Source organism: Hesperophylax consimilis, chromosome 1 (genome assembly GCF_061612785.1).
Source record: "Hesperophylax consimilis isolate HC1 chromosome 1, BYU_Hcon_1.0, whole genome shotgun sequence".
NCBI lineage: Eukaryota > Metazoa > Arthropoda > Insecta > Trichoptera > Limnephilidae > Hesperophylax > Hesperophylax consimilis.
Genome location: NC_142836.1, coordinates 18,484,446 through 18,508,281, shown reverse-complemented (window position 1 = coordinate 18,508,281; position 23,836 = coordinate 18,484,446). Strand labels below are relative to the sequence as shown.

General features: G+C 35.1%; 1 protein-coding gene across 1 annotated transcript; it reads right to left on the bottom strand.

Annotated features, from left to right (window-relative positions):
- Positions 1 to 13,154: 13,154 nt before the first annotated feature.
- LOC149426388 (uncharacterized) lies at positions 13,155 to 22,318 on the bottom strand. Its single transcript, XM_089639840.1, has 2 exons — positions 21,513 to 22,318; positions 13,155 to 13,254 (listed from the first exon to the last, which is right to left on the bottom strand). The coding sequence occupies exons 1-2, from the start codon at positions 22,316 to 22,318 to the stop codon at positions 13,155 to 13,157; spliced, it is 906 nt and encodes a 301-aa protein (XP_089495966.1).
- Positions 22,319 to 23,836: the final 1,518 nt, after the last annotated feature.

The window sequence follows — 23,836 nt, the reverse complement described above, 5'->3', positions numbered from 1 at the left end:
TATTTAGCTTGGATTGATCCAATCAGGTAAAACCACGCAAGCGTTTCCACCAATCAACAATTACCATTCACTGTCTTTACAAATGGCTCAATTTGATTGGTTGCCGTGTTCAATATTTATTTTCTTTACAATGCTGCAGCTACATTTTTATTCGTACGCGTAAAGTAATCACCCCTTAAATAAACTGTTCCATGTTAACTCAAAATGTGAGAATTCATCATATGAATTTTCAGAACAAAATTATTCAACACATGATAATTCAACACAGTCGTAGTTCATCATATCACAGAACAATACAAACTCAGAATAGTACATTTTCATCACACGGGATTCAGCACACTTTTTGCAGATTCATTGTTACCAATAGACACGCCCCAAAACTTTCCTTCTATCAAAACTAAGCAAATCAGCGAACTAAACTCAGGGGCGGCAGCATTTGAATGTGATGCAACAGTTTATTGTAATACTGGTAGATACTATATCACTACTACTATAATACCCTACTTATACCAAGGGGATATAACAATAATGAAAAAATGTACTTTAATAATTTTTTATTTGTATAATAATGTAAAATATAGAAGTACCTACCCTCCCCAATAAAGACAAAATCGAAATGCTTCGAGTAAGTATATCAGACCGGCTCAAGTGTCGGGGCTCTACATAAGCCCAAGTTAATCTGGATTCCAAGAAACTGGGCCTTTTGTATAGGAGTAGCAGATTCTTAAATAGTAATCAGCCATTTACAATTCTCAAGGACGCCTAATAATTGAATATGGGACCCACCTTTGGGCTGGAACTCCACAATACTTGTTAAACCTACTTGATTCTTACAATGGACGGCGGTCCGTCTGATTGACAATCCATTGTTAAAAGACCGATTGCCATCTCTAATGCACAGACGCACTGTGGACATACTGAGTCTCATAAATAAACCACTCTCTAGATCGATATCTTCGGGCTTTTTGTATGGCGCCCATTTTGTCACCCCCTTAACCACAGATAAAACGGTCGTTTGGTCCAGACAGGTAAATATATGGTGGACCATAAAGAAATCTCAAGGTCATTTAAAAAAAGAGCAAACATAGACAATATACCTGCACCCAGCTGACATCGTTCATTCACTAGCCCAAAAAAATTACATAATAAAAAATACTGGAATGCAGGAAAAGGAAAATAAAAAAAACCCACAGCTATGCACACATCAAAATATTTTTTATTTTCAAAAAGACAATGGACAGTAATACAAAACAGGGTCAGTACAACCGATGTATTGAGCAATGATTTATCATTGAAGTAGAAGATAATACTAATATATCTAAACAAAACATGAAACAGAACAAGACACAAAAAAATAAAAAGTAACAGTCTCAACTAGGAATCGAACCCAGGATTTCTGTCTTACTGCAACAACTTAATAGGATTTAATTTGACATTGCACAAAAATACAAGAATATATACACAAAATAGCACTAGAAGTTATTCAAGTTCTCCTGCAAGGGTTTCATATAATTTTCACAGCTTTGTCGTCAGCAAACATCATTGAAAATACTGGTACTTACATGATGTAATTCTGGAGAGGTTGAAATGAACTTGTTTGATGTAATCGTGGCTTTGTTTAGCAATTTTAGTCTCCTAATACGTGGTATAAGATCGCGTCGGAATACGGATAGGTCTGAAAAGGAAAATTAATCAAATTATTAGCCAATGAAGTACATTCAGGAATCATGAACATTGTATCAAAGAACGAGAGGTTAGTACCTGTATTTAACAACGTGATCGGGTCTTTCTTTCAATTGGTGGAGATAGACCGGATATTTTATGATGATTGGAAGATTAAGCGTTGGCAACGCATTATTTTTTAATCCCAAAAGTACCGTATATTTGATTTCAATCGCGAAATGGCACACACAAACAAACGTATTTCTTGCTGCTTCTTCCTAGCACTGGATTATCGAATCCATTTGAGCAACCTTTAACACAACACGGCATTAATTTATCACCTTGAAGAATTCTAGCACGCAACATTATTTTTAGATGGGTGAAAGAAAATTCAAAATATTTACGCAAAAACCTTCAACTGACTTCAATCTGCGAAATGACGTCTTGGAAATTACCGTTATTTTTTTATCGGAGCATAACACATGCTTAGCTTCTCTTTCTGTTACACGAGTCGCTACGGTAGAGAGCGAGAGATCAAGATACAATTTTTGCTCTGAGCCAATGAGATCTGAGTTTTCAGCCACAACAGCTTTGTCTATAAGAATTTGGGTTGAGGATAACTCCTCCCATCAGGGTTACAAGGTTATGCGAGAGTTATACGCCCCTGCTGAGTCTGTTATGTGTAGGGTTGCCATCCGTCCCGATATATCGGGACTGTCACCTTTATTGAGCTATCTGTTCCGACGTCCCGACAAAAGCCTTAAATGTCCCGATTGAAATTACGCAATGCAAATTTTAATTTTCCGTGCGTCCCATAGCCCAGAGACTGAGGAGTCGATTTTACAGTGTCAAGTCAATTATAACATGACTTGTACAGAGTTCTACAATTATGTTAAAAGGTACCCAGAATTGTTGAGAAAAGAGAAATCTTCTGAAAAGTATGGCCAGCCAAGTACTTCTGCTAGTACCAATTAAAGTAACCTGTAAAACAAACATATTTACTTACTTATTATAAAATAAAGAAATTGTTTAAGTATTACAAAATTTTTATTTGCTCCATCCTGAAACGTCCCGACGAGACCCTGGCCGAATATGGCAACCCTAGTTATGTGTTATGATGTTGGCTTCATGAGAACGGGCGACTTCTTCGGCTCGTTTTTGTGCAAGACGGCTCGTATGAGGAACGAGCTACCGACATCTATTTTCTCTCCTTTATATAATTCAGGCCTCTATAAGACCCGCAGGCCTTCCTCCTTTTCTCCCTCCCTGCAGCCACTACCTTAACCCGCCTCACAATGCTGCCCAACCGGGTATTGCATCCCCACCTTTACACCGTACAGGCAGGGGCTCTCTTGTGAGGTGTCACATAAAAAAGCAAATAACTAAATAAAATACCTATTCTCTATTCAATGGTGGTATATGTATTAATAAATTAATTTTAATATATCATCATCGTCATCATCGAATAGTCTTGAAATACGCCAAACACGTGCCCAACATCTGTAACTGGTTGACACTTGTCACATTAGTACCGTTCGTTTTTATGACTCGCTCTCGAGATCTTGAGCTCGGCTGTGGAACGATATGCCAGCCTCTGTGTTTCCACATTCCTGCAACATGGGGTTCAAGACCCATGTTCACTCCTTAGTCTCCTCAAAAAGACCATCCACACAGCATCTCCAAAGATGACAGTAAATTATTTTCCTCAGGGGCTTCCTTCGTGGAATGTAAGAAAAAAATCCACAAAATTTTCTAAATGCAACTATTCGTACTGTCAAAAGTAGACGTACGGCTGAAATGAGAACGCACTCTGCAGGAAAAATACTAACATTATCTAAATCCAATGATCCGTGACGGACATAGAAAACTACTCAAACAGGTCCGCGGAAATTTAGAAATGGCCCCTGACGACAAAAATTCTGTGGAGGAAGATTTAAAAAAATCAAAATTCAAGACACTGTTTTGAACGTTTATTTTTACATTAATATATTCATAATATTGTAATGTTTTTAACGTTCCGCCTTGGTTTTTTATCGAAATTGAATTCATATAATTTCTTCCGTCTGATTTCCAACTTCTCGCGGTACATCAACCCTTCAATCTTAACGAATTAAAATGTCACGCTGTGTCAATTTTTTGTTTCGACAGTGATTAATTCATTGAAGGATCCTTTTAATTGGTTGTGGTAACTTTGGTTCTTTTTAGATGAGGCGTGTTACATTCTGTACCTATGGTTTGAAAATAAGACAATGACCGACTACCCTGATTTTAACTACCTTTTCCTACCTTGTTTGCTCGCCCAAACGTTTCAGGTCGCTGCAGTCGATAATTTGCTAATATAATGAGACAATTAATTACAAGTATATGAAATTCTCTATAGACAATTCAATTCAATATGCACAAGATTCTAGGTTAATGATTTGACTATGGGTTATTACACGGACGTATATATAGCTTTGATAAGGGGGGGGTCCGCAAATTAAAAAAAAATATATAAGGTCATGTTTTCGTGAAAAAAATAGTCAGTCTTAATCAATCAGCCTTTATTTTTAAATATTATATATATAAATCATTCAGTCTCTGATATTTGAACTAAAAATAAACATAACATAATTATCGCTCCTTATTTAAATAAAATCGCTTCGTTTATAACATAAAAAAAGAAATAACATAAAATAAAAGGTGGAAAACAAAATAACTTTTTTTTATACCTAATTTGTTAAGGTACACTAAACAAAAATACTCTTTCATCTTAAGAACAAATAATTTGTTTTAAAATTGAAACACCTTTTATTTAATCACATAACCAAATAATTTATTCTAAACTTTGGTCATATTGTAAGGCACTCTTTTTAATGAACTACAATTATAAAATTAAAATCAAAAAGTATCATCCTACCTACAATAACAAAATATTTTTAATGCAAATAATACTTAATGTATGAAAAAATAAGCGTTTTCTCTCAAGCTAAATGAAGAGCTTTCATCTTAAGAACAAAATAATTTATTTTAAACTTTGGTCGTATTATTATGACACTCTTTTTAATGAACTACAATATAATTAAAATTAAAAATTACCTACCTACCTACAGTAACACTAACAAAATATTGTAAATTCAAGTTATACATGAAAATAAATGTAGTTTTCTCTCAAACAAAAAAAACTGACACGAGATTCATTGTTTTACAACTACTATTAATTAAAAATTATCATTCCTTATTTCAAATAAATGGTTGTGCTTTTTTAAATAAGTTATAACTTCTTCGTAAATAATATAAAAAAATAAACAGTATCTAGGTATTACCTGTGTGAACATTATTAACGAATAACATAAAATAAAAGGTAGAAAACAAAATTACTTTTTTAGGTGCACTAATTTCTTTAGGTACCTACCTACACTAAACAAAAAATACTCTTTCATTTTAAGAACAAAATAATTTCCTCTAAACTCTGGTCATTTTGTATGGCACTCTTTTTAATGAACTACAATATAATTAAAATTAAAAAGTACCATCCTACCTACAATGACAAAATATTTTTAATGCAATAATACTTATTTGAATATAATGAAAATAAAAAGTGTTTTCGTGGCTCGCAGTTCAGTGCACCGAACATGTCCGACCGCAGGACGAAATCTCCCGAATTCAGTTTCGGTTTCGGCCGTAGTTTCGGCTGGATGGCGGCCGAAACCGAAACTAAGCCGAAACTCGTTTTTTGGCCGAAACTAGGCCGAAACCGAAACCGAAAGTTCGGTCGGACACTACTTTAAAGTAATACATTTAGTCTTTTACGTTTAATTGCTAACTGATTAATAATTTCTTCGGAATCAAGTTGCACCGCCAGATTTCGGTGTACGCTCATTAAAGCCAGACCAGTAAGTCTTTCGTCGCCCATTTTATTTCTTAGGTAAGTTTTTAACCTCTTTAATGTAGAGAAAGATCTTTCAGGGGTTGCAGTGGACACTGGGAGTGTGGCTAAAATAATTAGAAGCTTTTTTATTAAAGGGAAAAACTGATCATCGCAGTTATCGATGGTGTCGATCACAGTTGCAGGTTTTTGTGCTACAGATTTCCAGTGATTGTGCCATATCTCATATTCACTCAGAAATATTGTGCCTTTATTTTCCCCACCCAGAAATGTTTGTGTAATCTTGTTAAGATTTTCTTTTATCCTGGAGTCATTACTGGTTTTTTCAGGTAGCAGCATTTGAATTCCTTCGATCGTCGATTCATGTGGTTTAAAACGAGCGTCGAGTTCTGTAATAACATGATCAATGAAAGGGTAAAACACATTTCGTCGGTAGTATATTTCGGCAGTTTCTGCTGCAATATTATTGCGCAGGGTTTGCCTTCCAGTTATTCTTGGCATTACTATATCGCTTGAACTCATCTGCTGTGCTTGCTCAAAAAGAATTGCGAACTGACTTTCGTTCCGAACATTTAGTAAAGTCGTTTTTACATTTTTTGTATATTCGCAAATGTTGGTCAAATCGACATTGACTTTCTGCATTGCTTTGTTAAGGTTTGCTGTATATGAAAAAACTTTTCTCAGTATAACTAAAGAAACAATAAACTGGCTGTTATCCATAGCGATTTGAAGATGGTATGCTTGAGTAGCGACGTCGCTACTAGCAGCATCTTGAAGTGCCCCAAGTGTTTCGCATATAACGGGAACCATTTCTGCAAATCTTTCGACAGCCACGTGTTTCTCGGTCCATCGTGTCTCACAAAGAGAGATAAGCGTTGAATGAGATGAATTAATTTGATCCGCAATTTTCTTCAAAAGTCCGTCGCGAAGCGGTGATAGGCGAAAAAAGTTTATTACGCTCTTAATGGTTCCGATACAGTTACGTATTATTGGTATCTCACATGAATGCGCTAAAACTAAGTTGAGAACATGAGCAACACAGTGTACGAATTGCGCTCTCGGGTATTGCTCTGCGATTATTGTTCTTACGCCCCGTAACCGGCCGCTCATCACTGCAGCGCCATCATAGCCTTGACCAATCCATTTATCCATATCCAAATTATATGATAAGAGATGTGATATAATAGTCGTTGCCAAAGCTTGAGCTGAAACATCTTCTACGTGGATGAATTCTAAAAAATCTTCCCGTATAACCGATTTCCCAGATGAGCAGTGTACGTATCGTAAACATAACGCTAATTGTTCTCGCCGTGATATGTCTTGTGTTTCATCAGCAAGTACAGTAAAAAAACCAGCCTCTTTGACCCTATTAAGTATTTGCGCTTGAATAGCACTATCACATAGTTCAATCACTTGATTTTGAATTCCTGGTGACGTATACATGGCTCTACTGTGAATGTTTTGTGTTAGTAAATGATTTTTAAGTGCTTCATCGCCAGATCGCGCACGAAAACGAAGAAGTGCTCTAAAACTACCATCATTATGTTCGGGTTCATTTATCCCAATTTCTCCAAAATCACGACTTCCTCTTAGTGCTATTTCTTGCCTTCCACAAAGAATAATTGTTTCAACAATGGCTTTCAATCTTTTTCTGTTCTCTTCGGCAATTTTACTGTTTTCTGCATTCATGCACTCTATAACATCAAACGTTTTTCCTTCCATGATCCTTGCAAAATTTGCTGCCTGCTCAACGGCAAATTTATGATACTTAGTATCTGCATGGTGATCAAAGCTCTCTAAAGCTTTCTTCCAGTAAGTAAATGGCTTACTAACCAAGGCTCCAAGTTCTTGCTGACCACGACCGCCATGCTTTTTTCCAAATAAAACACATACTTTGCAAAGTGCTCCCTGCATGACGTTTGAATATACAAGCCATGAGTACCTGGTAGTCCAATGGCGTTGAAAAGAAAGTTTCTTTTTACCAGTGATAGTGACTGGAAATTTAAATGTATCCGGAGGGGTCCAAAGCTCTTTTAATGCTCTCAGCTTTTCCTCGTCATTGCTTGGAGGATGACATACGTAGAGCGCAATATCATAACCCGTCCTGGCTGCGGCTGCGGACGTAGCCGAACACAAATCCATCCTGGCTGTAACAAAGACATATTTGACTAAAACAAAACAACAGCACATACCCATCTTCAAACAGCTTTTTGGTCATATTTAATTGTAAGAATAATAATAATAATTTGTGACTCTAATACTCTAATCCATACTATAATTAAATCGTAAGCGTTCCGTTTCTGTAAGTACATAAATATTTACAAAAAAAAAACAATTCATACGCACTATAATTATATTACTGAGGTCAATAAAATAGTTATTAAAATTTTTGTCTGTTTGTCTGTGCGTTTGACCACGCTAATCTCAGAAACGGCTTAATCGATTTGTATGCAGTTTTGTTTAACATTTTAGTCTATGTTTCATTCCAATCGGTTCATAAACTAAAAAGTTATGTTAAGAATAAGAATTTTCAACTAAAAATTAAGTCTACGCGAACAATGTCGCGGGCACCAGTTAGTTGTTAGTTAAATTTATTTATTTATTTATTTATTTATTAGATACAAATAATTACACACATATTAAGGAAGCTTTGGCTGTCCAACTAGGAAATTTTCCCGTTTTAGGACAGCCAAATTGCCTGGTTTAGTTAACATTTGTACACGCTGCTGTTATGAATTATATTTCCATACTTAACATTAATAGTTACGCTAGTAATATAGTCTATACACATATATATTTATCAAAGTAATCAAAATAAAAACTTTTTCAGACATATTTGTACACCCGAATATTAGTTTTTTTTATGAAAACACCTGATAAATTTTATCAAGGTACATGTAATAATATGCAATTAAGGAACACTGTATCAGGGTACATGATAACATATTGGATTAATTCAATTTATAGTTACAATATAAGAAAAATATTAGGTGGGTTTCTTAATTTGATCGCTGTTACTGTGCTGTGTATTAATTTACATAATTAAGGTACATATAATATAATATACATAATCAAGAAAAATATAAACAAGGTACATGAAAACATATTGTATAAACATTATCAATCACAAAAATTATCAATCGCATTGTATAAATCAGATGCATGGTAGGATTTTTTTTATTTAACTGCCAATAACAATGAATAAATGTGAGTACAGAACATTTTTGTTTATCTGTTGGTCATCATAAGTTCGCTTTCGACTCTTCCTAAGTCTAGAAGCCAATAATAAACTAATTTACGCAGAATGCTTATGCTTTTCGATTTCCATAAATCGGGTAAGTGGTTGAATAATTTTGGACCAAGGTAATAGAATTGTCTTTGGGCAAAGGATGTCATAGTAGTAGGTGGAACAACTGGATTCCTCCTTGAATGTCTAGTGTCGTGATAATGATCAATGGAAGGGTAGTGGTGACGTTGTTTTTGAGTGTGTAATATAATTTTTTTTATGTATAGTTGCCTTACATCAAGAACTCGTATATCTTCGAATAATACATCACTGGGGTACCTAAATGGTTTTTTTAGGATGACCCTTAATAGTGATTTCTGTGCTTTTGCTAAGGGATCCAGTATTGTTTTGGTACATCCGCCCCATCCCAAAGATGCATATTCAAGTAATGAGTTACACAGAGCATAATATAAACATTTCAGATCTTTTATGCAGAGAATATTTCTAATGCCCAGGAAAAGATGAGTAAGTTTTCTGACTTTTGTGGAAATTGAGTCTATATGTAGGTCCCATCTCAGAAATTTGTCTATCATAATTCCTAGATATTTTATACTATCTACGCATTCTAGGGTGTTACAATTACAAGTAGTTGGGTTATTGCAGTGGTGTATAATAATGTTTTGTGTTTCTTTCGGTTGTCCCGCTTGAGTTGCACTGAAGCGGATGAATTTTGTTTTCTCCGTGTTGAGTGTGAGTAGATTATTATCAAGCCATTGTTTAACACTGTTTATACCAGCTTCTGCTTTATTGTGAACTTCATTCCAGTTTTTACCTTCAAATAACAAGACCGTATCATCTGCAAAGGTAATAATGTGGTCGGCAAGGGAACTGTTACATAGCTCATTAATATATATATTAAACAAAATTGGCCCTAGAGTACTTCCCTGAGGTACACCAAATTTAATATTTGCTGAATCGCTTAGAGTATCATTAATGTTCACTCTTTGGCTTCTGTTTTCTAAATAACTAACCATCCACTTTAATAGTTGACCCTGTATTCCAACGCACTGTAGTTTTTTCAACAGAATTTTATGTGATATAGTATCGAACGCTTTGGCTAGATCCAGGAATAGTGCAGTGCATTTAATTCCTCCATCGATATTATTAGAGATGATTTTTGTCAGGTTAGTGATAGCGTTTTCTGTGCTTAAACCTGGTCGGAAGCCGTATTGTCTATTAGAAAGAATGTTATTATCTTCCAGATATGTGCTAAGGCGATTTTTTACAATTTTTTCAATAATTTTCGAGACCGAATTTAGTAAAGAAACTGGCCGGTAATTATGTACATGCGATTTGTCACCATTTTTGTGAAGCAATATAACTACTGAATGTTTTAAATGATTGGGGAATATTCCTGATTTAAAACTTAGATTCGAGATGAACGCGATCGGTATTGCGATTGAGGATTTAATAAGTTTTAACAGATTTGATGAGACTTTATCAGGACCACAAGCATTTGATGACTTAAGATCGTCAATTATTTTCATGACTTCGTTTGTCGTTGTTTCTATATTGTCTATTTTATGACCGAAATTAGAGGTAGTAAACTTAGCGAGATCAATTTCAGTAGTATTAAGTTTATCAAGAATTTTTTTCGCAAGAGTGACTCCCACTGAAGTGAAATAATTATTGGCAAAATTTGCCATAATTTTTGGGTCCGAACAGTTTATATTATTAATGTACAACGATTTAATTTCCGAAGATTTATTAATTTTTGTTTTAGATATATTACGAAAAGCTTCCCACAGACGTTTTGGCGTACAGTTATTTTCGTAAATAATTTTTTTATAATAATTTTCTTTGGTCGATTTAATTAAATGTTTACATAAATTCCTATACTTTATATAATGAGCTTGTACTAAAATATTTTCAGGACATCTTTTCGCCTTTTCGTGTAATTGATTCCTTCTGTGAATAGATTTGACAAGGCCAGGGGAGATCCAAGGTGTGAGTTTTACTTGATTATTTGTTATGTGTATGTGACTAGTGTGTTTAGATATATATGAATGTAATTTTGTGATAAATTCATTCATTGCTGAGTCAGTATCAATTTGGTCTAGAACGTTTTGCCAGTTTTCTGATCGCAAGTCTTCGACCAAGTTATTGTAATTTGTTCGAGGGACATATTTAATTTTAGCATCAGTGGGAGGTTTGTTTTTAAGACAGAGAGCTGTGGTGTAGTGGTCTGAAATTGTAGTGTGAAAAACAAATGAGTCGATTAGGTTAACATTTTTAACATTGATATGGTCTAGGCAAGATTTACTCATGCCCTGTTCTCGAGTAGGGCTCTTAATTGTCTGAATGAATCCATTTTCAGTAAGCAGGCATAAATAATCGTTATATTGACGGTGGTATTCGGGAATAGTATTAATATTGAGATCGCCTATGATGATTTGACGTTCTATTTTTTTTGAAGTATTGATGATTGCTTGAAGTGAGCTCAAAAAAGTGTCGATGTTTTGGAAAGCGGGTGATCTGTAGATTGCAAAGATACATAAGTTGTTGTTCAAAACAATTTTCAGACAGTTTGCTTGTGATAATAAAATTTCATCTACTTGTGCTTGTATTCCGTCTCTGATGTAAACAACGATTCCACTTGATTTATTTAAACTTATGTTAGTGTGATATTCACAGTAATTGTGTATAATTTTGGAGGTGTATTCTTTATTTATCCAACATTCCGACAAAATTATAACATCGAATGAGTAATTAAATTGATCAAGAAATAATAAAAAATCATCGATTTTTGAAATGCTTCTGATATTCTGATGTATGATTTTTAGACTATATGAGCCCCAATTGTATTTGTTTAGATTATTTAGATCATAAATAACATTTGTGTTATAATTTATATCGGAATCATTATAATTATCATATGGTAAACGAAACATTTTTAGTATATTTTAGATAAGTGTAGTATTGCGTAACATAGTTATTATATTTTAGATTAACGTGGTGCTGTGATAAACTTTCGCATAATATAAGTTTTAATACAATATCTAATTTAGTTTTATTGACACCTAAAATTACTATGAATCTGGTGATAATACAAGTTCCTAGCAGGTAGTGGAAGGCAATAGACATGATGAAGCGGGAACAACGACTAAATATAATAGTAAACAAGCGAGACGAAATATACCTCGAGAGCGAAATTGGTACAATTTTATCACAGTGCTGACAATTTTGATTCATCGGAAATGAGAATAGCATTTGTTCCCGCCTCTTTTCTAATATATATGTTCCCTCCTTTAACCCACGCGAATCGAAACATACGTTCCTTGGCATATTGGCGTGTCTTAAACCAGAGCTGCTTTGATCGAAAGGTCAGTTGTTCGGAAACGTAGATAGGCGAGCGAGGACCGGCAATTCCAATGTTCAATGTGTTAAGTTTGTCTTCGGTATTTTGTTGATTTTTATTGTAATTTTTCACATCCGCTAGCAGCTGATCTCTAGCTAGATTCGTCTTTAATTTGATAATTATTTCTCTCGGATGATTCTGTTTATTATTTTTTAGCTGACCGATAGATAGAGTCGATATCTTTAGTTTGAATCGAGGATTTTGTAGTCTGGCAGATGTTGAACATTACGTCTTGTAAATTCTCCCCGTTGATTTCAGGAATGCCTCTTATTTCGGCATTATTTGCTTTGAGGGCACGCTCCTGAAATTCTAGACCATTCTCCAGGACCGTAATTCTGGCTTCCAAAACGGCGTTCTTCTTCGTGAGCTCATCATTCCGTTGCTCCATGTTACGAAATCTGGCAAGAAAGTCCTCATACTGCGCACTTATGAATTGGATATTTTCTAGAATTTTATTATTTTGGTCCAAAATATCATTTTGTTTTTTTTCCAAATTAGTCGTTTTATAAATGACTAACTCTTGCAGTTCTTCTAGATTAGTTGATGGTTGGTAGGTGGGCGTTGAAGCTTTGTTGGTCACTTTTTTTGATGGTTCCAATGTTGCGGTATCACTGGTGGTCTCCGTTAAAATAGTAGCACTTGAGGCGGCTGAACGAGTATCCTTTTTGCACTGCTTGCACTTCTGTTGGGTTCGCCTTTCTTGAGTAAATCGACGGTATGTATTCTCATTTATGCCTCCACAGGCTAAATGATAGGTGCCTTTACACGTCGCACACACAAATATTGAATCGTCTGAAAGGACGGCTTCTGGACATACTCTGCAGTGCATCTTGAATAATATTTTGTACTTCCCGCCTTATAACGACACTACGATGATAATCGAATTAGGTATATTGGTTGAACTTTATAAATTATAAAATAAAAATAAAATCGCTTTTATTTTATTATTCTGGATTTTGTAAGATTCGATCCTAGGATCATCAAATGTCTGCACCAAATTCAGGTGACGCCTTAGACCACTGAACCAACCAAGGCTTGCGGCAAAGCGTGGTTTTAGCGGCTTGTAATATAACTGAGCACCTGTAAATTAAATAATTTACTGTTCTTTTCAATATTATCAGTTCACTTTTGTAATTTTATTATTTTTAAACACTATCACGGGATCAATAATTATGAACACTTTGATAATTAATTATATATCACCAACAGATTGAAATTCAAATTAAACTGGGAGATGATATGACAAATTCACTGTAAAATGACGCTGATCTGTCACCTCACTTCAATATTTGTTCTTTTTTAATCACTTAATTGAAGAATATTTCTTTGTTAATTAGATGTGACACTATAATCATCTGTGGTAAACACGGATAAAACTTATACTTTGTTTTATAAGCGTTTTAAACTTTATATTTTAATTGTTTTGTTCGGAGCGATTGATTTGCGTGTACGTTAGTTAGTAGGTGTATATAATTGTATTTCTTTCTGTTAAAAGGCGAAATGATTTTATAACACTTAGGTACACGTCGCATATACACTGAAATTACCATTTGTCAAATATTTTATGCTCACGGCAAAACATTTGTTTACAGAAATTCTCTGGGAATAAAAATAAGAGCAGGATAAAAGTTTTTAAAATTCTAGTAACTGGGTTCCTTCCTAATAAAATAAACAAGAGACTTACCTTTCTTCACTTCATCGTCATCAGTATCTGTGGATGGCCCCGCTCTATTTATTCCTACTTCTTCAATATGACAGGATTCCACATTGTCTTTTGATAAAAGTTCATTGGGATTTGGTCTCTCTTTCTTAGAAAAAAAACTCAAAAGAGATACCTGATTTGATCGTTTCATACTTTTTAAATGCGACACTTCTTTCTGTATTAAAACAACTGACAACTGCGCAACGCGAAGAGACAAAATAGACTAAACTAGATTCTAGCTTGGTATGGTGCGCGCGGCCGAAACGCGGGCGGCGGCGGCGCGCCGCGGCGGGGGCACTGCCCATTCCCCCGCTCCCCGCACTGTGGCGGACTTAAGAAACTATCGTATTCTACAATCGGCGCGGTGCAATGGGGGGGGTCCGGACCCCCAAGACCCCCCCCTTATATACGTCCGTGGGTTATTAGTTTTGTGAGTTATTTCTATGAGTAGGTATTTTTGGGAATAGCTAGAGACAAAACATGTGTTGCTTTCGATTGGTCTCCGTCCAAATCCCACCCATCAACGTGACCAGCTCGAGAGCAGCCAAATTGATGGTCCAATCCCAACACCTCCAGAAATTAACTGAATATCGCTCAGCGACAGATGAAATAATGACATGTTTTGCCTCCTGCCGGAGGGTGATCAAGGTGGGATGTGGGTCCTTGGTGGTAAATGATGATGTTGATGATGATGATTGATGAAGATTCATCTTATACCGTTAGGTACAAGGAGTTGCTCCGGTCCGGTGGCATGATAGCCCGATGTCAGGAACCATTTGGGTCACGTGGGTAGCGCGAGGTTTAGGTCGCGTCAACCTCCCCAAATCGATGATGAGTCAAGCTTCGCCAGCATGCCGAAAGTTAGGAGTCCACTCTGCTAACCTCAAACATAAACATATACTGAAGTGGTTTGCATCAGCAACGTCAGCACACTCAAAATAGTCATGTCAACATTTAATTTGAATGAGGGCGTCCATCCGACATAACGAATGTTTCCGGGACGGGAGATTTTACCGCACTTTAAAGTCATGGTCATTCGCTCTATCGTTTGTTACCCTCCGTTCGCTTCAAATATCAAAGAATGGTAGAAAATGATATCCTCGACTTCCGGCGCTAAGGATCAGGGATACTGGAATCGTCAGGTCGTGAATCTGAAATCATCCGATCTCCGTCAGCTCAAACGGTTTCAGTCGGAGTCAATTCCCAACCTAATTCTGGATGACTTCTCCTTCTATAGTGGGGTAAGTATTTATTGAATTTGACAGGAAGGACGTCAGAAATCGCCGAAACAACTAAATATTCGTCACGATCCCTTCGTTCTGTCAGCGAGAAAATCCTCCCCATACGTCAGAAAGGAATAGCGTAGCCATTACCCGCTTTGTTCCTTCGTCTACCAAGATAACTCAAGTAGGAAAGCCCATTAGCAATCTTCGTTCCCTTCGATTGGGACTCCGTGAAAGCGTCCTCTCACCAGCTGAAAATACTCGAAACAGGGGTCTATCCAGGGTAACCATCTTAAGCTGGTCCTCCAGTACCTTCGACAGAAACCGATGCTTTTACGAGAATAACTCAACCACACCAAGAGCACGGGAAAAGGCCGGCGCTGCTCTACTGGAATATGCGCTATCTCGGTATCCAGGGTTCCGATTTCGCTAACACAAAAAAGTCCCTATTAGGCAAGCCAATTACCAATTTCGATTCCTTCGCTTTTGTCGCTTTGATAAGATAGGATAGCCTACGGAAAATTCGTACACTTCGTCCCAAGTCAAACTTATGTGAGTGAAAATCTCACTTGACAGAATAGGGATGCCAGACAGATGCATTCTCTCGGCAATTACCTTCAATCCGCTGTGTTATCCCGATTCAAAGATGAATGAAAATTATATGCTGACAGAGAACCCCCTGTAATAAATACAATACACCGTAGCCTTCACAAAGTTCGTAAAACGAAGTCGGAAGTAGGTACTAGTAGTACGTAGATATAATAGTTGAAATAATGGTGCACTCGCGGTACATGGCTAAGTGCGAGTGATGGTTGAATAAGTTATATTTAATTAAATATATTTTATGAATTCCGTATAACCTAGTCGTTAAGTATTACTACTGGAGAATTATTAAATCATTTTAAATTGCGAAAGATACCTAACTCGTAAATAATGCCTATTGTTGAATAACCTAAACGTGTTAAGAGTAACCGCTCTTCATCCTTTTTTGCAATGGCCAAGACCCGGTCGGCTTCAACACAATATGTGATTTATGACCCCTTTTGCTAGAGGGTCTGGACTCTATTGTCACGAATTCTTCCGTTCAAGATTTTAACATAATTAGCTATAGTATTCAAGTTAAATACTCTTACTTCAAAATACAATTGAATTATTTGGTTTACATAAGGGAAACAAGGGTTATTAATTAGTTTATAATAAGACTTACCAATTCATCATCTTAGTGCATTCCAAATAATTATAAGAAACAACCACACTCACATGCAGTAAAATACCCATGCTGTTAGAAAAACCACACTTTCTACACTAAATGATTTTAGCCGTGTTCGTGTTCCGACGATGAATTCTTGTTGACGCGTTTCCTAGCTTTTACCGACTCGACTATCTTAAAACGCTGACCGATCCTGATTATCCTTGACCGTCTCCCAAACCTTGAATCTCTGACCCCCTTGGCTCTATTCGACCGTCTTCCAACGCTTTCAAAACCTAACTATCTTGCCCGTCTTCCCGCGCTTCCAAACCCTGACTATCTGCCCCCGCTCTTTCACCCTGACTGTCCGCCCGTTTCCTCGCGCTCCTGAATCTAGACTCTCCCGTCTCCTCCCCCAAATCAACTCCGCCTTTCTCCATATGGCGATATCTAATTTATGTTTTTCGAAATCTGAAACTTTTCGTGTGTTCAAGGATAGAATTGCACTAAAAAGACCACACATACTGAATGTCCAAGAATCCGTCACAATCGTTTCAAAACCAATAAATTGTTGCTTCTTAAATAACCTGTCAAATTCTTTGTTTAAAGGAATGAAACTAAACCCCTCCAGTCCAGTGGCGTGTCGGCCTACCAGTTTGTTCGCCTTCCAAATTACCAACCTTATTCTAGGAGGTATTAAAAAATTATGATGTAATAGTTTTATTTTTAAATCTTCTTGCGAGATTTTAATTTAATTAGGCAACTTCCAAACTCGTCCTGTTAAAATATTATTTACCTAGAAAAAAGCATTGTCAAGAATAAAAATCTTTCTTACGGGCACAAATGCAAGACTTGGGTTCGATCTTTGAGAGCCGTTTTCTACGGTTCTATGGAGCTGAACGGATTGAAATTTTGGAATCGTACTAAGAATCACGTTCTGAAGTAAAATCAATATCAAAATCTGCATAAAGAAGCATTTGTGGAAAAAACATCATTCTTACGGGCACAAATAAAGAACATGGGGTGGAACTTTGGAAGCCGTTTTCTCCGGTTCTATGGCGCTGAACGGATTGAAATTATGGAATCGTACTAAGAATCACGTTCTAAAGCGAAATCAATATCAAAATTAGAATAAATGAAATTTTGTAATCGTGACTAAAATAATGGTGTTTAGTTAAATCTGTAAAAAAATCTGGTTTAATTTGCTTTTAAGGAAAAATCATCAAATTTACGGACGCGATTGCGAGACTTGGGATCGAACTTTCAAAGGCATTTTTGCAGGATCTATTTCGCCAAAAAGGCTGAAATTTCGGAATCGCGACAAGAATAATGCACTTTATTAAAATTTGTTAAAAATTTGCTGAATGTTACGTTTTTGGAAAACTCATCAATTTTATCGGCGCGATTTGGAGACTTGGGTTCGAACTTTCAAAGTTATTTTTTCAGAATGTATTCTTCCTTACAAGCTGAAATTTAGGAATCGGGACAGTTATAATGTTCCTTATAAAGATCTGTAAAAAAATCTGCTAAAAGTTGCTTTTTTGGAAAAATCATCAATTTTACAGGCGAAATTTGGAGACTTGGGTTCGAACTTTCAAAGAAATTTTTTAAGGATCTATTTTTCTATACGGGCTGAAATTTTGGAATCGGGACAGTTATAATGCTCCTTATGAAAATCTGTGAAAAAATCTGCTTAAAGTTTTTTTTTGGAGAAATCATCATTTTTAAAGTCGCGATTTGGAGACTTGGGTTCGAACTTTCAAAGACATTTTTTCAGGATGTATTTTGCCAAACGGGCTGAAATTTCGGGATCGGAACAGTCACAATGCTCGTTATAAAAATCTGTTATAATATCTGCTAAAAGTTGCATTTTTGGAAAAATCAACAATTTTATCGGTGCGATTTGGACACTTGGGTTCAAACTTTCAAAGGCATTTTTTCAGGATCTATTTTGCTAAACGGGATAATATTTCGGAATCGGAACAGTTATAATGCTCTTTATAAAAATCTTAAAAAAAATCTGCTAAAAGTTTCTTTTATGGAAAATCACCAATTAAACGGCGCAATTTGGAAACTTGGGTTCAAACTTTCAAAGGCATTTTTTCAGGATCTATTTTGCTAAACGGGATAATATTTCGGAATCGGAACAGTTATAATGCTCTTTATAAAAATCTTTAAAAAAATCTGCTAAAAGTTTCTTTGATGGAAAATCACCAATTAAACGGCGCAATTTGGAAACTTGGGTTCGAACTTTCAAATGCATTTTTTCAGGATCTATTTTTCTATACGGGCTGAAATTTTCGAATCGGGACAGTTATAATGTTCCTTATAAAAATCTGTAAAAAAATCTGCTAAAAGTTGCTTTTTTGGAAAAATCATCAATTTTATCGGTGCGATTTGGAGACTTGGGTTCAAACTTTCAAAGGCATTTTTTCAGGATCTATTTTGCTAAACGGGCTAATATTTCGGAATCGGAACAGTTATAATGCTCATTATAAAAATCTTTAAAAAAATCTGCTAAAAGTTTCTTTTATGGAAAATCATCAATTTAACGGCGCAATTTGGAAACTTGGGTTCGAACTTTCAAAAGCATTTTTTCAGGATCTATTTCGCCAAAAAGGCTGAAATTTCGGAATCGCAACAAGAATAATGCACTTTATTAAAATCTGTTAAAAATTTGCTGAATGTTACGTTTTTGGAAAACTCATCAATTTTATCGGCGCGATTTGGAGAGTGGGGTTCGAACTTTCAAAGGTATTTTATGGTCTAATCTATTTGATTGTGGGTATCCTAAATACTTATAAACCTCATCCCTTTTCATACTAGTAATTTGGAAATTTCTAAATATACTCTCGTCCCCATCTACAATTTTGCCTTTCTCTATATGGATCGTTCTACATTTATCTAAACCAAAAGTCATTTTGATATCATCTGAAAAGTTTTTAAGTACCTCTATCATTTTCTCTAAATTTTTTTTCAGAATTCGAAAATAATTTTATATCATCCATAAATAATAAATGCGAAATTTTACTACTCTCCCTTGTATTACCCTTAATTTTTATTCCAAACTTGCTTTTAATTAACATTTTAGATAGAGGATTCAATGCTAAGCAAAACCAAAGAGGACTCAACGAGTCTCCATGAAAAATCCCTCTTTTAATTGAAATGCCCGGTATTACTATTTTCTTACCTTTTAAATTGATAAGTAAATTGGTATTCCAAAAGGACATAATATTTTCCAAAAAGTTAGTAAGAATGGGGTTAATTTTATATATATTTAATACTTTGATCAGCCACGAGTGCGTGACACTATCGAAAGCCTTTTGGTAGTCTATATAGCAAGTATGTAAATTACATTTTCGAGTTTGAATCTGTTTTAGAATTACAGAATCAATAAGTAATTGTTCTTTACATCCCATATGTTTTCTGCGACAACCTTTTTGTTGTTCAGATAAAATATTTTTTTCATCTAAATGAGTATATATTAAATCTGTCAAGCAAGAGGTTAAAATTTTGTATATTGTCGGTAAACATGTAATGGGTCTGTACTGAGAAGGATGAAATTTAAAATTTTATTAAAGAATATTATATTACATTATGAAGCATACATAGTGGGTTTTTTAATAGTAATTTTGAATTTTGAATAATTTGTTTCTAATCTAATATTATTCACAGGCATTTAACTCCAATGTATTTATAAATTTGGTATTACAGCACGGGATAGCTGTAGAGCCATTTCTTGCAAGTCTATTGCTGTTTGAAAAAAATTGTAAGTTTTCATTACTCAATCTTTGTGAATTTGTAAAAGGGCTATATTTTAATAAATAATTTGCATTGAAGGGACTTTAAATTCTTGAAATAATCTTATGGGTAATCATACGGCTTATTTGAAATTGATTTTATTAATATTTTTGTAATGATTTGAGAGAAATTTTGAATGCACCACCGCAGTCAACAATTCCATATTGCAAAACAAATTGAATTAATTGACCGCAGCCATTGGTCATTGTTAACGGTAGATCAAAACAAACATAATTATTTTTATAAAGATTATCAAACACTTTTTAACGCTGGAAATCAGTATCACAATAAATTCGGTATACAGGGTGTTAAGGGACGTACTTTACTTACTTTAACCAGTAATTGCTGACATTATTTAGAGTAAAAAATGCTTGTAAATTAAATTTTATGTTTTTGTTTTCCACAAAAAACTTTGAAAATCAATAGGAATTGTACAGCTAGGGTATGTGTGAGGGGTCGGGCGATTACTTGGCTGAGTGATTAGTGACGACATGTATAAGAAAATCGTTTTTGATAAAACATCAAAAAAGTCTCCGGAGTCCAAAATTTTATTTACCATTTATTCTCCAAATTATATCAAAAATCACCATTTAAAAAAATTCAAGTATGTCTCTTAACATTTACATTTTATACTCCAAATTATATCAGGAATCACTGGTTAAAGTAAATCAAGTATGTCTCTTAACATTTACATTTTATACTCCAAATTATATCAGGAATCACTGGTTAAAGTAAATCAAGTATGTCTCTTAACATTTTACTAAAACTAATTTATGAGTATGTATTCCTAATAATAATATTTGGATGATTTTATAGCGCCGTTTGTGTGCAAAATTACCACAAGGGCAATCACCAATGGTACGATGCTGATTGTTTTTTTTTAACTTCAACTTTAAATTGTCTTATTATTTGATTTTATGTTGTAAACTGCTTACATATACGGGGTGCAGTGCAGGAACTTCCTTATTTTTAAAAATCATAAAACAAAAAGTATGGGAGATTTTTTTTATTTTTTCATAAATAGAGGTACATTTAATGTTTTTAATGTACCTCTATTTTTTTTTAGTAACCTAGTTATATTACTTTTTTGCAAATGTACACTACTTTTCCATCCACAAGCAAATGCTTTTAATGAAGTGTAGTATAAATTAAAACAGTATGACTTGTAAACATTGTATATTTATTGTAAAAAACACAAATAATAAACAAATAAATATATATACTGTATATGTAAAAAAAACTTGAATATATGCAATTTATTTAAATATTTCAAATAAAATCTAAATTTATGAGTGTTTGCGTAACTCCAGAAATCAAAGCATGTTTATACTTAAGCGCTTCCGTATCTACCATGACATTATTGCGATATTGGCCGCACATGGAACGTAATTCAAGAACACAATCATTACGATAATGGTGTAACTTTGCATCTTCAGGGTCAATAGAATAAGATCCTAACATGGAGTCGAAGTAATCAATAGGAAGATGATTGTGAATGGAAATAGGACCATCTGTTGGGAAAAACGACTTGATGTAATACATGGGAGGTGTATAGTTCTTAGAGCGCATAACATGCTGAAGAAGGTGCATATAGCGTGGCACATCTTCGAGTATCTCCGCCTTATGTTCCATGTCATCGAAGAAGTATACATGGCGGGCGTTGAATGAAGCATACTTCTTGTTGGAGGGGCTGATATCACTCATCACCTTGCGCATTAAGCCCTCCCAGTTCACGTCCCCGTTAGGTACTATGACTTCATCTATATCCAGCAGTGTAATATAATCGTACGAGTATAAGTTCCTGTAAAGGCAATCATTATATGGAATGACTTCGTTTAAACGTCTTTGTAATACCTTTTCAATTAAATATCGTTTCTGCAAGAGTGGAAAATTGGGTTTTCCTCCAGGTAGTGTCAGGGGGGTGACAACTGCTTTCCCAAGTTTCACGTAGTGGTCAAGAACTCTAGATATATTAGGGTGGACCTGAAATTGGTAGAAGAAGATTTTGTCCGCCCCCAGAAGGAATAACAGCTCCATCCACTCCACCAGCCTGACGGACAAGTCGGGATAGAGGAAGTTGAGCCCCTTGACGCAAACGGCAAAAGACTTCTTCTCAGGCGGAACTACATGGGTAACTCGCAGGTGATTGGTTGCTGCATCACAGGCGTTCTTTACCAAAGACACGGAGGTTGGTACACCCTCCGCCTGTGTGGGTAGTTCGCATGTCATCAGGTATGGCTGGAAAGTACCATCAGAATTTCCTCCCCAAAATGTCCTCCATATTAAATGGTACTCGTGGGTCTCTACTAAGACAGGTTCATCGCGATTGTCAAACCAAAGCTGACAATGAACCGACATATTCATATTTTTTCTGTCGATCATGGAAATGATTCTCACTCTCCGCGCACTTTGCCGGGAATCGTAGTAAGCTCCAATGAAGAAGAATGTTGCGTTGCTTGTGCGCAATGCCTGCCAATACGTGCTATCATAGTCCAAATTAAATATTGAAGGGTATGGAGCACATGAGCTATTCTTGTAAAACATCTGTGATATTTTTTCCATATTCCTTATCCAATCCAAAATTGGAAGATTAGTTAGTTGATCAGCAATCTCTTCTAATGTGGCATTGCTGTCTGAAGGGGGTGTGGCTGATTTGTCCACGCGGAGATGAAGATGTGAGTATTTTTGTCCGGGGCTTCGTTTTATTAACATTATAACCAGAAATACAGTTACCACCATAAACACCGTTAACTTTGCTTTCCATTCAGTCTTTTTCGTAGACTCCTGGAAGAACTGGATATTTAAAACAAAAACTTGTTAATGACTTTTCTGTTAAAATAATTTTTACTTTACGAATATTACAAGAGCAGTAAGTTACAGTTGGGCTATATGTATGTTAGTTGTAAATACTTTATTTAAGATTGTATAATTTATTGAAATACCTTCTTTGACATCATTTCCATATTCAAAATATATTTCAAGTTTCAGCAAAAATACCCTGGCACAGCAACCTTAACGTTGCATGTGTGAGAAAAACATTAATAGCCTCTTTGCAGGGCCACTTTAGCAATGAGGGCAAGCTGGCTTGCAAAATTATAGTGATTGTAGTCACCAAAAAACAAAAAAAAACATTAATTTTTAATGACAGATGTTTATTAAGAATATAAGCTTAGCATTTATCAAACACAATGTTGAAGTGGGACAGGGAAGTTTTTTCAATGTGGTATTTTGGACTGGGATTTTTCTTTATAACATATATTTTTTAAATATAAATTTTATAGTTTCAAAAAATAGCATGAAGATTTTACAAGGACGAGTAAACATTCTGTCTTGACTTCCAATTTCCAAGGCAATAAAATTTATAACAGAAGTTTTATTTGAGCGTAATCCACTTAATTTAGACCAAAACGACATTTTACAGATCAACCATTTATATTTTCTTTACCTTAATAGTAGTTCTTCACTTGTCTCAAGTCCCTATACATACAAAGATAGAGAAAAAAGGGTACCTAATCCGATTTTTGCCTTATTGTAACAGGAATTATGATCCAGATTTCAAATTACGGAAAGATTGTGAACCTATTGCGGAACTGGCGCTTTATTTAATGGCAAGAGCATGCACACAACATAAATTACTCTGACTTGCCATTACATTTTAAGAAATGTGTAGTTTTATTATCTGCAATGAGTGCTTTGTTTATCTATATTCGTGAATGTAAACCTATAACATTGAACTTATTATTTTAA